Source organism: Rattus norvegicus, chromosome 16 (genome assembly GCF_021556685.1).
Source record: "Rattus norvegicus strain SHRSP/BbbUtx chromosome 16, alternate assembly SHRSP_T2T, whole genome shotgun sequence".
Taxonomy (NCBI): Eukaryota; Metazoa; Chordata; class Mammalia; order Rodentia; family Muridae; genus Rattus; species Rattus norvegicus.
In genome coordinates, this window is record NC_141549.1 from 21,854,718 (window position 1) to 21,871,594 (window position 16,877).

General features: G+C 39.7%; 1 protein-coding gene across 2 annotated transcripts in view; it reads left to right on the forward strand.

Annotated features, from left to right (window-relative positions):
* The window catches only part of LOC148000454 (uncharacterized), a 79,064-nt gene that overhangs the window by 41,809 nt on the left and 20,378 nt on the right, over positions 1-16,877 (forward strand). For both annotated transcript variants that reach the window (XM_087589353.1, XM_087589352.1), the window contains exons 2-5: positions 1,833-1,947; positions 2,675-2,848; positions 3,854-3,960; positions 5,977-6,029. In XM_087589353.1, coding sequence (XP_087445479.1) covers positions 1,833-1,947; positions 2,675-2,848; positions 3,854-3,960; positions 5,977-6,029 — 449 coding nt within the window. The remainder of the gene's footprint in view (positions 1-1,832; positions 1,948-2,674; positions 2,849-3,853; positions 3,961-5,976; positions 6,030-16,877) is intronic.

Genomic DNA, 16,877 nt, shown 5'->3' on the forward strand with positions numbered 1-16,877 from the left:
CTTACCGAACAGGATTTTCACTTGCTTGGTTAGAGTCACACTGGGTTATTTTATTTTATTTGTGATTATTCTGAAGGTGTTGTTTCCCTAATTCCTTTCTTAGCCTATTCATCCTTTGAATAGAGAAAGGCTACTGATTTGTTTGAGTTAATTTTGTATGCAGCCACTTTGCTGAATTTGTTTAAGGGGGCATCCTTGACTACTCCCTGATTTTAGTGGTATTCCTTCAACTTTCTCTCAATTTAGTTGGATGTAGGCTATTGGTTTGCTGTATATTGCTTTTCCTATGTTTATAGTAAGCTTTGAATTCCTGATTTTTCCAAGACTTTTAAAGGTTAGCACCTCATTCTTATATCCTGTCTTTATGGTTGAAGGGGAATCGATGACACACCAGCATATTTTCCCTAGTTCACATGCTTCTTGATCATTTTGTTATTCTAAGATGTTAATTAGTCTTTAAGGTGGAGCTTCATATAAAGAATACAAGAATGAAGTTTAGTTTTAAAATATTCTTCTGTTCATTGAATATTTTCTTTAAAAACACTGAATTGTCCAATGGTAATTTTTCATTCTGTCAGTCCATTTATTCCCCACATGTAACTTAGATATCCCCTGTGTAGAATACACGTTCTAATATCTCTCAAGATCTTCCCATTTGTAAAACTTCATTTCTCTGCCCAGTCAAGCTTCCTTACATTCTATAAATTTAAATATAACATGAAATGAACATTACTCTTTGGAACCCTCCTTTCATTTTACTGAAACTCTATGAATCTCAAGCAAGGCAGCTATGCCACCATAGGTTATTACCTTGTAGCAATATTTACCTGATTTTGGTGTGAGTCCATGGGCACATTGATCAATATACGGCAAAGCATGAGGTCCTGGTTTCTATACCGAGTATAGAAGTGTTACATATGGGCATAAAAAATGAAATGTGAAAATAAAAATAAAAGAAAGTATTGAGGACTGAGGGCTTATATTTTGTTCACTGTTAAAAATGTACATAGATGCAAGTGACCGGTAAAATTGCCACTTACCTGTTGATTGTGACATATTTTGTTTAATGTAGGCCACAATGGGTTGCATGATAATTACCTTTAATTTTGTAAAGTGCTAAAAGTATTGCTAATTATAGTTGTAAAATAATAAAAAGGATAAATGACCTTCCATTCTTAGAGAGGGTAAAATGTGAATGAAAATGAAGGTAACCACAATGGATAAGATAGGAGGATTAAGAAATGTAAACTTCTTTTATATGAATTTTTTTATGTGTACTGCTGATAAAATCCTGTTTTTCTCTCACAGAATAGTTCTGTTTGTTATCACTAGGAAGAGAAATCATTACCATGATCAGGAAATGCTGAGCTCTCAGGAGCTGGAAATGCTTGTAGTGTTGTAGCAGATTTCTTCCCCATTCGAACTGAAACATCAGAGTAGCCCCTATTAAGATATGTTTAATGTTCATCCCTTGGATGGGGACATGGAGTCATGGAGCTCCTGAAAATACCGAGGAGTAACTAGTAAGTTCCAGATATTAGAGTATGAGTTAAATTCAAGCTGAGATCAATTTGGGAACTTTTCTAGGATTCAGACAGGCTGCTTTGAGCAGCGAAGAAGGTCAGGATAGAACACCTGCCTTAAATAGGAAGAGTCATGTACCATATCCCTAGCACAGTAAATGAACATTCGAGTAGACCTCAATAAATAAGAACATTGTAGTTACTTTCTTCCATCAGATAGAAATCACCTTCATATTATGTAGTACTTACAGGTGATGATAGTCTTACTGGGAATTCAGAGATGTTGCTAAATGTGTTTTCAATTTGCAGGACATCGCTGCATTATGCGAGTGCCCACAACCATCCAGATGTAGTGACACTGTTATTAGAAAATAGGTCCAACATTAACATCCAGGATGATGAAGGCTGCACACCGTTGATTAAGGTAGCTATTGGCCATCTGTTTTGGTATGAAATGGATTAGAGGTGTCCTTGTTTGGTTTCTGTTGTTGTGAGAAAACACAGACCAAAACTTACTCAGGAGAGGAAAAAGTTATTTAGCTTACATTTATTCATCCCAGTTGATCCTCATGGGAAACCTGGTCAGGAAATCAAATCAGGAACTGGGGGGAAGAACTAAACTAGAGATCAGGGGAGAATGCAGCTTTCCATGGCTTTTACCCAGGTTTGGTCAGCTTTTTTTTATACAACTTTGAACTCAGGCATGCCCCTACCACAAGACCTTGGGCTTTCCTACTTCTGTCTAAATAAAAAAAAATAGTTCCACACAGTGCCCCAGAGGCCAGTCCAATTCCTCAAGTGAGGATCTTTCCAGGTGTATTAAGCATGTATCACATTGGCAAAAAGAACAAAATCTAAGCAAACAAGCAATCTCTGCATTGTGACAGCCAACCAGCACAGACCTGAGTGCTTAGGACATCTAGGTGGGTTGGTAGAACCCCTTAATTCTACCACTTGGAAAAAGATGTGGTGGGGAGATCATTAAATGAGTCAAGCCTGGAGTATTTAAGAAGACCTTGTGTCAAAATGGAGGGAAAATATGAATAACTAAAACTCTGTCTGATTTCAGAGAAACTATTCAGTGCCATTGTAGAAATGTCTCCCTTGGCTTCCTTGAAGTGAAGATGTATTTCTTTGTACAATTTCCACAGGCTGCGCAGCGGGACAACACACATTGTGTTTGTGTATTGCTCAGGCACAATGCTAATCCAAATTTGATGGATTACAGTGGGAATACAGCCTTTCACCATGCCATTTCCAGGGGCAGCATAGCAATTGTAAAGATGCTCCTGGAGTACAACGTAGATATTGAAGCCAAAACAGAGGTAAAGGTCATTCAACTTCATTCCCAATGCACTTCTAGCTACTTCTAGCTGGGACACTCAGACCTATTTTCTACATGCAGAACCTCAAGCATTCTCACTGAATGTGTTCAGAGGAACGCTTTTTCTCTTTAAATATATATATATATATATATATATATGTGTGTGTGTGTGTGTGTGTGTGTGTGTGTGTGTGTGTGTGTGTATTTATAATTAGTGCCAAAAAACCCACAGAATAGCATATTTTGTCTCAGCGTTGACTTTAAGTTTGAAATTCAAGATTATAGGCTTTAGGATTACACACACACACACACACAGACACACACAGACACACACACACACATACACACATACACACACACATCACATCACATCACATCTACACCAACAAGGAAAAGAAATACATTTCAAGTTTAATGATTGTAGAATATATAGAACTGGGTTGCTGCTAAGAAGGTATTGATGTGTGTTTGGCTCAGGGATGAGGGCAGACTGGGAAAGGAGAGAGGTGTCAGGCAAATTAGAAAATCTGATCATTGAGAAAATATACAAAACATTTTTATGATTTTCAAAAGTTTTGGTATTCATAGAAGATGCTATTGCCCTTGGGAGATAATTCTTACTTTAGAAAAGAAATATATTTGGAGTGCAGATTGAGAAACTCTGCTCCAGATACCTCTTGAGCACACTCCTTCAACAGGGGCATACCAAACTTTATATTTTGGGGTTGTGTCCATGGAGGTCCTAGTTTTTGGAGCTAAGAAGATTGGAACCATTGAGTGTTTGGGGAAAATTCTGGAAGGGATTGGTGTTCATATGCAGTGTTGTGTAGACAAAAGATGTGTCAAAGGGAAGAAGAGAGCTGTGTGTGGAAAGCACAGCAGGTGTTGTAGGAAAAATGATGCCTTGTGACTCAGTACAGTGTGTGTTTATGTTCACAAAATCTGTGATGAACTTTCAGTTGAGAAACAAGTTGTTTTATAAAATGTAATATTGTTTTCTTTACAGTATGGCTTGACACCACTGCAACTTGCAACATATGAAAATCAGACTGAAATGATAAACTTCTTAGAATCAATGAGTGCAGATGCACAGGCCGTGCAAGTGTCAAACAGGTACAGTTTCTTCTCTTCTACAATCTTAGTGTTGTTCTTGATGGTGAGAATTGCTTAAGTCAGGAATATTAATATGATATTAAATGATTTGAAAAACTCTGAGAGAAATATTTAGAAAGCTTATTACACACGAAATATGAGCTAGAAAAGAGACTGTTCCAACACAACAAAAGAACAGCAGTACCAGGAGTACTACATAGCTCAGTAGTTCAGTTCGTGAGTCATGAACCAAGACAAAGAATAAGCTAGATCAGCTGTTGGTCCACTTCAGTATTTTTTATTTTGACACAGTTTGCCACTGAATTAAAGGTCATGTGTGTCATTGGCAAATGTTCTACCATGAATAAACACCCCCAGTCCCTGAGTCTGAAATTTTATAATTTCTGACCTTAAAAGTGACAGTATAAGCCATATCTTTAGAATTATATGTTACATAATCACAGGTAATAAATAGTGTTTCCTAATGATCTGTTTGAAATGTCCAATGCAGTAGAAAACTACCTTTTGCTAGGAGGTGTTCGGTAAACTTTCATCCTGTAATTAACTAGCAATGTTGGTGATATTGCAGTCCAAGACATTTTTGTGTCACATTTCAGATGGAGCTTTTAATGTGGATATATAAATAGTTCATTTCCTTCCACATATTCTGGTATTTTAGAATTATAAATCTTCTCCTAGATTTTGTGAATGCTTAGCTCTAAAAAAATTGATCTTACAAAGCTATATTCCCTTCCATATGAAATAAAATTATTATGCTGAAAATCCCTGTTTAGTACACATGTTTACCTAATGTTTATGTTGAGCCATTATTTCCAGACAACAGATCTGTGCTTTAAGGTGAGCCTTTCTAGAGAGAGCTCACTCTCCTTTCAAAACTTAATGCTCTTTGAAATATTTAATTTTATTTTTTCTTATTCATTTTACATCAAACTCACTGACCCTGTCTCAGTCTCCCTATTCCACAGTCCTTTCCGGTTCCCCTTCCCCTTCACCTCCGAGCAGTCATGGATCCCCTATGTATCCCCACACCCTGGCACTTCAAGTCTCTGCAAGGGTAGACACTTCCTCTCTCTCCAAGGTCAGACAATGCAACTCAGCTAGAAGGAGGTATCCCATGTATAAGCAACAGCTTTTCGATAGGCCCCATCCCAGTTGACTGGGACCCATATGAAAACCTAGCTGCTCTTCTGCTACATATGAGTGGGAAGGTGTGAGTCCAGCCCGTGTATGTTCTGTGGTTGGTGGTTCAGTCTCTGAGAGCCCCAGGTGTCCAGGTTATTTCACTTTGTTGTTTGTCCTCTGGGGTTCTTATCTCCTTGCAGACCTGGAATCTTTCCTCCTAGTGTTCCCTAAGAGTCTACTGCCATACATCCCTGAGCAAGGCAAATATTCTCTTTAGAGTTTTTAAGAGGGAGGGAGGAGAGAGAGAGAGAGAGAGAGAGAGAGAGAGAGAGAGAGAGAGAGAGACAGAGACAGAGACACAGACAGAGAGAGAGACACAGAGAGAGAGACAGAGAGAGACAGAGAGAGAGACAGAGAGAGACAGAGAGTCAGAGAGAGAGAGAGAGAGAGAGAGAGAGAGAGAGAGAGAGAGAGAGAGATTGATTGACTGATTGTGTGTATGCATGCTTGAGCCTTTTAGTTTGTGTTCTATTTAAAAGCTAACCATGCCTCATGTTTTCTCTTGAGAAAGTCGCAAGGATACCAGTCAACAGTCATAGTGAATTGCTGAAAAATAAATTCAAAATTGTTTGACTAGACCTGTAGTTCCATGAATTACATCCCAGACTGTGGGAGGGAGAAGACACACAGACCTTTGTGAGTTAAGTACAACATGGTCTATGGCGTGGGTTTCAGACCAGCATGGCTACATAGTGAGATCCGGTTTCAAAAAACATTGTTTGTGAACATCTAAACTAAGATACAGGGGACTGAAATATAAAGGGCTTCAAATGCTCGCTAAATGTTTTTCTTATGAATAGTACAATAACCATAACTTATAAATCTATGCCACAGTGCAAGAAGACCAGCACATAAAAAAGAAGTGAAGCATGTAAGATTTTTGGAAGGTAAGATTTTTATATCATATATAAATTTACTATATTGTAGCTGGTCTTATTCACCCTAGATAAAATAGTGCGGACATTTTAGCTCCTCTCCTACTGTGACCACACAAGGCAGCTCAGCTAGCAGAAAGGAATCCAAATGCAGGCAACAGAATGAGAACCTGCCCTCACTTCAGTAAACCAGGAGTCCACATGAAGAGCACGTGAAGCTGCACGTCTGCTACCTCTGAATATGGGGTCTATGTGCAGCCCTGATGTGCTCTTTGATAGGTGGTTCAGTCCCTGTGAGCCCTCATGGGCCCCTGTTGGTTAATCTGTAGGTTTTCTTGTTGTGTTTCTGAACCTTCAATGGCACTGTCCTCCTTTGAATTCAATATCCTTCACCCAACTCTTTCACAAGACGCCCCAACCTCCACCTGATATTTATTTGGCTGTGGGTGTGTACATCTGTTTCTATCCAGGGCTTGATGAAGACTCTCAGAAGAATTATCCAAGGCTTCTGTCTGCAAGCATAGCAAAATATCATTAATGGAGTCAAAGACTGGCTCTCTCCCACAGGGTGGGTCTCAAGTTGGTCCAGTTATTGGTTTGGTATCTCCTTAATGTCCGTTCCATTTTAACCTGCATATCTTGGTGGTAGGATAAATTTTGGGTTGATGTTTTTCTGAGTGCTTTGGTGTTCTCCTCCTTCTCCTGGAAGTCTCCCCTGTGTACAGAAGATGACCACTGAAAGCTGCATATCACCTGCTGCTAGTAGGCTCTGCAAGTCTCAGCTCCATAGATAGACTGCTAAGAGCCCCCATGGTTCCTGGTCTTTGTTTCACCACAGAGATGCCTCTCCACTGGTATCTTCTGTCCCAGCTCCCACACCACACCTGCTCTGCACCTTAGTTCCCTTCCCCATCTCCCACAAATTTCCCTCCCTCAATCGAATCCTGATATCTATTTCATTTTCCCTCCTGAGTGAGATTCACGCATCTTCCCTTGGGCCCTCATTACTTAGCTTCTTTAGGTCTGTGCACTGTGGCCTGGTTATTCTGTAATTTATGGCTGCTAAGGTCCTCACCTTTAAGTGAGTACATACCATGCCTGTCCTTCTCGGTTTCAGTTACCTCATCCAATATGATGTTTGCCAATCCCATCCATTTGCCTGCAATTTTCTCAAATTCCATGGTTTTCATAGCCGAGTATTATTTCATTGTGCAAATATACCACATTTCCTTAATCAGTTTTTCAGTTGTCTCCTGTCCATGGCTATTACAAGGAGAGGTTTTATGAACATAGTTAAGCAAGTGTGCTTGGGTGGTATGGTGGAGCAAGTTTGGGGTATATGCCCATGATTGACATAGTTGTGTCTTAAGGTAAAAACTATTTCAAAATTTTTGGAAAAAAAAACCCGCCAAATTGCTTTTCAAAAGGGATTTTAGGGGTTGGGGATTTAGCTCAGTGGTAGAGCACTTGCCTAGCAAGCGCAAGGCCCTGGGTTCGGTCCCCAGCTCTGAAAAAAAGAAAAAAAAAAAAAAGAAAAGGGATTTTAATGTCTCTCCCCCCAACAATGGAGGAATGTTCCCTTTGCTCAATATCCTTGTCAGCATGGCTGTCACTTGAGGTTTTGATTCTGGCTGCTCTGACTGGTGTAGGATGGTCTCAGCGTCCGTCTGATCTGCATTCAGTGATGACTGAAGATGAGCATTTGATGTCTCTCGGCCTCCTGAGCATCCTCGGCTGGGAATGCTCCGTTTACCACTGTACACCATATTCAGATTGGTTTATTGCTGTCTAACTTTTTGGGCATTTTATATATTTTAACCATTATTTCTCTGGAAGTGTAAGACTGATGACGATCTTTTCCCAAAATGTAGGCTTCTCTTTTGTCCTTTTGATGGTGTCCTTTGCTTTACAAAGGTTTTTAAGTTTTGTGAGTCCCCATTTATCAATCGTTGATCTCAGAGGCTGGGACAGTGGTGTGCTGTTCAGGAAATTGTCTACTGTACTGTCCTCAGTATATTGAAGTTTCTGCTTCAATGTCAAGGTCTTTCATCCACATGAACTTGAGTTTTGTGCAGGTTGAGTAATACAGATCTATTTGCATTCTTCTTCATGCAGACATACAGTTACACCTGCACCATTTGTTGAAGAAACTTTCCTATTTTCCCCATTGTGTGGTTTTGCCTTCGTCAAAATCATGTGTTGGTAGGTATGTGTGTTTTTTCTTTGATTTGATTCCATCGGTCAACTTTTTGTTTCTATACTAATTCTATACAGCTTTTGTTATGATTGCTCTGTGATATGTCTTGATATCAGGGATGATGATACCTCCAAAAATTATTTAATTATTCAAGATATCTATCTATCTATCATCTATCTATCTATCTATCTATCTATCTATCTATCTATCTATCTATGTATCTATCATCTATCTATCATCTATCTATCTGTCAGCTATCATGGGTTTTTTGTTTTTTAAAAAATTGCTCTTTCAAGGTCTGTAAATGGTCTTGCAATTTTGAAGAGAAATGCATTGACTGTGAAGATGCTTTTTGTAAGATGGCCATTTTCACCTTGTTAATCCTATCCATCTGTAGTATAGGAGACCTTTCCATCTTCAGATGTCCTGTTAATTCCTTTTTCAGAGACATAAAGTTTTTGACAGGCAGGTCTTTAAGTAGCTTGATTAGAGTTGTACTGGGCTATTTAATGTTATCTGTGGTTACTGTAAAGGGTTTTGCTTGACTAAATTTTTCTTATCCCTTTTAACTGTTGCATGAGGAAGGGCTGCTGGTTTTTTGAGTTAATCTTGTTCAGACACTTTTCTGTAAGGGTTTATCACCTTTGGTGTTGGAGTTCTTTGGTAGATTTTGTGAGGTCTCTTTTGTATGTGGGCAGCTTTGCTTACTCTCTGGTTTTAAGTTTCTCTGCATATAAGTTGTTAGTGTTTATTGGCTGGTTCAGGTATGCAAATTTGATCACTGAGGTCTCTAAGACTTTTAACATGAAGGGGTGCTTGATTTTATCAACGGCTTTATCAGCATCTAATGTGATGACCAAGTGAATTTTTTTGACATCTCCACCCCTGCCAGCTGCAGCTATCCATTCATTTTCATGGCTGTCAAGCCATCTCCCCTGTATCTCCCCAGACCGGATCCTGAAACACTCAGTTGTCTCAAATTTACCCACTCCCACCTAGTTCTTTCCTTCCTCTGCCTCCTCTGATTATTTTCCGGTATGTTCTAAGTTAGATTCAAAATCCTCTCTTGGTCCTTTCTTCTTCATCTTCTTTTGGTCCTGAGTATAGTAGTGATATCCTGTACTTTATTGCTAATATCCACTTAGAAGTGAGTATACGCCATCCATGTCTTTTGGGTCTGGGTTATGTCACTCAGGAAGATATTCTCAAGTTCTATTCATTAACCTGCAAAGGTCATTATGTCTTTGTCTTTAGTAGGTGAATAGTATCCCACATTGTCTTTTTTCATTAAAAAAAAAAACAAAAACTTCACCCTTGTCAGTTGCAGATTTCCATTCACTTTCAGGACCATCCATCCATCTCTCCTCTTCCTTACCCACACCTGATTCCAAACCCATCCCATAGCCCTCCGTATCTCTTCTCTATTCAGTTCACTCCTTCCGTCTTCCTGTTAGGACTGCTTTATGCACTCCTTTAAGTGAGATTCAGGCATCCTCACTTGTGCATTCCTTCTTGTGTAGCTTTTCTGAGTCTGTGGATAATAGCATGGTGTCTGTATTTTTGGCCAATAACCATCTATAAGTGAGTACATAACACACATGTCCTGTTTGGACTCCGGAGGATATCCTCAAGTTCCATTGATTTACCTGCAAAATTCATTCTGCCTTTGTTTGTAATAGTGGGATAATATGCCATTTTGAAAGTATACATCACTTTCTTTTTTTTATTAACTTATGTATTTCTTATTTACATTTCAAGTGTTATTCCCTTTCCCAGTTTCCGGGCCAAAATCTCCGTGGCCCCTCCCACTCCCCTTCTTTATGGATGTTCCCCTCCCATTCCTCCCCTATTGCCGCCCTCCCCCCAACAATCACGTTCACTGGGGGTTCAGTCTTCGCAGGACCCAGGGCTTCCCCTTCCACTGGTGCTCTTACTAGGCCATTCATTGCTACCTATGAGGTCGGAGTCCAGGGTCAGTCCATGTATAGTCTTTAGGTAGTGGCTTAGTCCCTGGAAGCTCTGGTTGCTTGGCATTGTTGTTCATATGGCATCTCATCCCCTTCAATCTCTTTCAGTCCTTTCTCTGATTCCTTCAACGGGGGTCCTGTTCTCAGTTCAGTGGTTTGCTGCTGGCATTCACCTCTGTATTTGCTGTATTCTGGCTGTGTCTCTCAGGAGAGATCTACATCCGGCACCTGTCGGTCTGCACTTCTTTGCTTCATCCATCTTGTCTAATTGGGTGGCTGTATATGTATGGGCCACATGTGGGGCAGGCTCTTAATGGGTGTTACTTCAGTCTCTGTTTTAATCTTTGCCTCTCTATTCCCTGCCAAGGGCATTCTTGTTCCCCTTTCAAAGAAGGAGTGAAGTATTCACATTTTGATCATCCATCTTGAGTTTCATGTGTTCTATGCATCTAGGGTAATTCAAGCATTTGGGCTAATATCCACTTATCAATGAGTGCATACCATATGTGTTTTTCTGTGATTGGGTTAGCTCACTCAGGATGATATTTTCCAGTTCCAACCATTTGCCTATGAATTTCACAAAGGCATTGTTTTTGATAGCTGAGTAATATTCCATTGTGTAGATGTACCACATTTTCTGTATCCATTCCTCTGTTGAAGGGCATCTGGGTTCTTTCCAGCTTCTGGGTATTATAAATAAGGCTGCTATGAATGTAGTGGAGCACGTGTCTTTTTTATATGTTGGGGCATCTTTTGGGTATATGCCCAAGAGAGGTATAGCTGGATCCTCAGGCAGTTCAATGTCCAATTTTCTGAGGATCCTCCAGACTGATTTCCAGATTGGTTTTACCAGTCTGCAATCCCACCAACAATGGAGGAGTGTTCCTCTTTCTCTGCATCCTTGCCAGCATCTGCTGTCACCTGACTTTTTGATCTTAGCCATTCTCACTGGTGTGAGGTGAAATCTCAGGGTTGTTTTGATTTGCATTTCCCTTATGACTAAAGATGTTGAGCATTTCTTTAGGTGTTTCTCAGCCATTCGGCATTCCTCAGCTGTGAATTCTTTGTTTAGCTCTGAACCCCATTTTTTAATAGGGTTATTTGTCTCCCTGCGGTCTAACTTCTTGAGTTCTTTGTTTATTTTGGATATAAGGCCTCTATCTGTTGTAGGATTGGTAAAGATCTTTTCCCAATCTGTTGGTTGCCGATTTGTCGAACCACAGTGTCCTTTGCCTTACAGAAGCTTTGCAGTTTTATGAGATCCCATTTGTCGATTCTTGATCTTAGAGCATAAGCCATTGGTGTTTTGTTCAGGAAATTTTTTCCAGTGCCCATGTGTTCCAGATGCTTCCCTAGTTTTTCTTCTATTAGTTTGAGTGTATCAGGTTTTATGTGGAGTTCCTTGATCCACTTGGACTTAAACTTTTTACAGGGTGATAAGCATGGATCAATCTGCATTCTTCTACATGTTGACCTCCAGTTGAACCAGCACCATTTGCTGAAAATGCTATCTTTTTTCCATTGGATGGTTTTGGCTCCTTTGTCAAAAATCAAGTGCCCATAGGTGTGTGGTTTCATTTCTGGGTCTTCAGTTCTGTTCCATTGTTCTATCTGTCTGTCTCTGTACCAATACCATGCAGTTTTTATCACTATTGCTCTGTAATACTGCTTGAGTTCAGGGATAGTGATTCCCCCTGAAGTCCTTTTATTGTTGAGGATTGTTTTAGCTATCCTGGGTTTTTGGTTATTCCAGATGAATTTGCAAATTGTTCTGTCTAACTCTTTGAAGAATTGGATTGTTATTTTGATGGGGATTGCATTGTATCTGTAGATCGCTTTTGGTAAGATGACCATTTTTACTATATTAATCCTGCCAATCCATGAGCATGGGAGATCTTTCCATCTTCTTAGGTCTTCTTCAATTTCTTTCTTCAGAGTCTTGAAGTTCTTATTGTACAGATCTTTTACTTGCTTGGTTAAAGTCACACCGAGGTACCTTATATTATTTGGGTCTATTATGAAGGGTGTTGTTTCCCTAATTTCTTTCTCGGTTGTTTCTCTTTTGTGTAGAGGAAGGCTACTGATTTATTTGAGTTAATTTTATACCCAGCCACTTTACTGAAGTTGTTTATTAGCTTTAGTAGTTCTCTGGTGGAACTTTTGGGATCACTTAAATGTACTATCATATCATCTGCAAATAGTGATATTTTGACTTCTTCTATTCCAATCTGTATCCCTTTGATCTCCTTTTGTTGTCTGATTGCTCTGGCTAGAACTTCAAGAACTATATTGAATAAGTAGGGAGAGAGTGGGCAGCCTTGTCTAGTCCCTGATTTTAGTGGGATTGCTTCAAGTTTCTCTCCATTTAGTTTAATGTTAGCAACTGGTTTGCTGTATATGGCTTTTACTATGTTTAGGTATGGGCCTTGAATTCCTATTCTTTCCAGGACTTTTATCATGAAGTGGTGTTGAATTTTGTCAAATGCTTTCTCAGCATCTAATGAAATGATCATGTGGTTCTGTTCTTTCAGTTTGTTTATATAATGGATCACGTTGATGGTTTTCCGTATACTAAACCATCCCTGCATGCCTGGGATGAAGCCTACTTGATCATGGTGGATGATTGTTTTGATGTGCTCTTGAATTCGGTTTGCCAGAATTTTATTGAGTATTTTTGCGTCGATATTCATAAGGGAAATTGGTCTGAAGTTCTCTTTCTTTGTTGTGTCTTTGTGTGGTTTAGGTATAAGAGTAATTGTGGCTTCGTAGAAGGAATTCGGTAGGGCTCCATCTGTTTCAATTTTGTGGAATAGTTTGGATAATATTGGTATGAGGTCTTCTATGAAGGTTTGATAGAATTCTGCACTAAACCCGTCTGGACCTGGACTCTTTTTGGTTGGGAGACCTTTAATGACTGCTTCTATTTCCTTAGGAGTTATGGGGTTGTTTAACTGGTTTATCTGTTCCTGATTTAACTTCGGTACCTGGTATCTGTCTAGGAAATTGTCCATTTCCTGAAGATTTTCAAATTTTGTTGAATATAGGTTTTTATAGTAAGATCTGATGATTTTTTGAATTTCCTCTGAATCTGTAGTTATGTCTCCCTTTTCATTTCTGATTTTGTTAATTTGGACGCACTCTCTGTGTCCTCTCATTAGTCTGGCTAAGGGTTTATCTATCTTGTTGATTTTCTCAAAGAACCAACTTTTGGTTCTGTTGATTCTTTCTATGGTCCTTTTTGTTTCTACTTGGTTGATTTCAGCTCTGAGTTTGATTATTTCCTGCCTTCTGCTCCTCCTGGGTGTATTTTCTTCTTTTTGTTCTAGAGCTTTTAGGTGTGCTGTCAAGCTGCTGACATATGCTCTTTCCTGTTTCTTTCTGCAGGCACTCAGCGCTATGTGTTTTCCTCTTAGCACAGCTTTCATTGTGTCCCATAAGTTTGAGTATATTGTATCTTCATTTTCATTAAATTCTAAAAAGTTTTTAATTTCTTTATTTCTTCCTTGACCAGGTTATCATTGAGTAGAGCATTGTTCAATTTCCACGTATATGTGGGCATTCTTCCCTTATTGTTATTGAAGACCAGTTTTAGGCCGTGGTGGTCCGATAGCACGCACGGGATTATTTCTATCTTTCTGTATCTGTTGAGGCCCGTTTTTTGACCAATTATATGGTCAATTTTGGAGAAAGTACCATGAGGAGCTGAGAAGAAGGTATATCCTTTTGCTTTAGGATAGAATGTTCTATAAATATCCGTTAAGTCCATTTGGCTCATGACTTCTCTTAGTCTGTCGACATCACTGTTTAATTTCTATTTCCATGATCTGTCCATTGATGAGAGTGGGGTGTTGAAATCTCCCACTATTATTGTGTGAGGTGCAATGTGTGTTTTGAGCTTTAGTAAGGTTTCTTTTACATATGTAGGTGCCCTTGTATTTGGGGCATAGATATTTAGGATTGAGAGTTCATCTTGGTGGATTTTTCCTTTGATGAATATGAAGTGTCCTTCCTTATCTTTTTTGATGACTTTTAGTTGGAAATTGATTTCATTTGATATTAGAATGGCTACTCCAGCTTGCTTCTTCTGACCATTTGCTTGGAAAGTTGTTTTCCAGCCTTTCACTCTGAGGTAGTGTCTGTCTTTGTCTCTGAGGTGTGTTTCCTGTAGGCAGCAGAATGCAGGGTCCTCGTTGCGTATCCAGTTTGTTAATCTATGTCTTTTTATTGGGGAGTTGAGGCCATTGATATTGAGAGATATTAAGGAATAGTGATTATTGTTTCCCTTTATATTCATATTTGGATGTGAGGTTATGTTTGTGTGCTTTCATTCTCTTTGTTTTGTTGCCAAGACGATTAGTTTCTTGCTTCTTCTAGGGTATAGCTTGCCTCCTTATGTTGGGCTTTACCATTTATTATCCTTTGTAGTGCTGTATTTGTAGAAAGATATTGTGTAAATTTGGTTTTGTCATGGAATATCTTGGTTTCTCCATCAATGTTAATTGAGAGTTTTGCTGGATTCAGTAACCTGGGCTGGCATTTGTGTTCTCTTAGGGTCTGTATGACATCAGTCCAGGATCTTCTGGCCTTCATAGTTTCTGGCGAGAAGTCTGGTGTGATTCTGATAGGTCTCCCTTTATATGTTACTTGACCTTTTTCCCTTACTGCTTTTAATATTCTTTCTTTATTTTGTGCGTTTGGTGTTTTGACAATTATGTGACAGGAGGTGTTTCTTTTCTGGTCCAATCTATTTGGAGTTCTGTAGGCTTCTTGTATGTCTATGGGTATCTGTTTTTTTAGGTTAGGGAAATTTTCTTCTATGATTTTGTTGAAGATATTTACTGGTCCTTTGAGCTGGGAGTCTTCACTCTCTTCTATACCTATTATCCTTAGGTTTGATCTTCTCATTGAGTCCTGGATTTCCTGTATGTTTTGGACCAGTAGCTTTTTCCGCTTTACATTATCTTTGACAGTTGAGTCAATGATTTCTATGGAATCTTCTGCTCCTGAGACTCTCTCTTCCATCTCTTGTATTCTGTTGGTAAAGCTTGTATCTACAGCTCCTTGTCTCTTCTTTTGGTTTTCTATATCCAGGGTTGTTTCCATGTGTTCTTTCTTGATTGCTTCTATTTCCATTTTTAATTCCTTCAACTGTTTGATTGTGTTTTCCTGGAATTCTTTCAGGGATTTTTGCGATTCCTCTCTGTAGGCTTCTACTTGTTTATTAATGTTTTCCTGTGTTTCCCTAAGTGTGTTCATGTCTTTCTTGAAGTCCTCCAGCATCATGATCAAATATGATTTTGAAACTAGATCTTGCTTTTCTGGTGTGTTTGGATATTCCATGTTTGTTTTGGTGGGAGAATTGAGCTCCGATGATGGCATGTAGTCTTGGTTTCTGTTGCTTGGGTTCCTGCGCTTGCCTCTCGCCATCAGATTATCTCTAGTGTTCCTTTGTTCTGCTATTTCTGACAGTGGCTAGACTGTCCTATAAGCCTGTGTGTCAGGAGTGCTGTAGACCTGTTTTCCTCTCTTTCAGTCAGTTATGGGGACAGAGTGTTCTGCTTTCGGGCGTGTAGTTTTTCCTCTCTACAGGTCTTCAGCTGTTCCTTTGGGCCTGTGTCTTGAGTTCACCAGGCAGCTTTCTTGCAGCAGAATATTTGGTCTTACCTGTGGTCCTGAGGCTCAAGTTCGCTCGTGGGGTGCTGCCCAGGGGCTCTCTGCAGCGGCAGCAAACAGGAAGACCTGTGCCGCCCCTTCCGGGAACTTCAGTGCACCAGGGTTCCAGATGGTCTTTGGCTTTTTCCTCTGGCGTCCGAGATGTGCGTGCAGGCAGCAGTCTCTTCTGGTTTCCCAGGCTTGTCTGCCTCTCTGAAGGTTTAGCTCTCCCTCCCACGGGATTTGGGTGCAGAGAACTGTTTATCCGGTCTGTTTCTTTCAGGTTCCGGCGTTGTCTCAGGCAGGTGTCCTGCCGCTCCTGGGAAAACTGATATTCTTAGCATTCAATGAAAGCAGCCTCCATATGGGCTACTCTGACAGCACCTTTTCCCTGTAGTTCTATTAATTAGCAAAAGATATAGTGATACTTGATTTATATGCTGCAAGACATAATTTCCAGTAAAAAAAAAAAACATTGGCACAGTAGATGGAAGGTTGAAAAACCACATCATTCTCCAGTACACAGCACTGAATGATCCCTTGATTGAGTCTGAATAAGATTAGATTCCAACAGTGGGAGAAGCACCACAGAATTTATCCTTTCAGCAACCTACACCACAGCATCTCTCATACCTACTTTGGAGAGAGCCAGCCAGAGAATAGTGTAGAGGAACCTAAATGACCCTCTACACATAACCCTGAGGGAAACAGAATTATCATAATGTGGGTGTCTTTTTTTAAAATGTATTTCAGCACTGGAGTTTTGTTTGTGTTGTCGAGGACTGAAAGAGGCCCCACACATGCTGAGCATACGGTCCACCATAGAGACATTTTCTCAGCCCATTTGTTGATAGGACAAAAACTTGCTCTGGTCATGGGCAATGCCAAGGGGTGTGCAGTGGAGTTTTACATACTGTAAAGGAAATGAACTAGGGTTGTTCATTCTCTGAAGCATGTTTCGAGGACAGGCTTTATCCAGAGAGTGAAACTTGAGACACTCTACGGTTTATATATGGAAATATATTTTTAAAATGTTTTATGTGT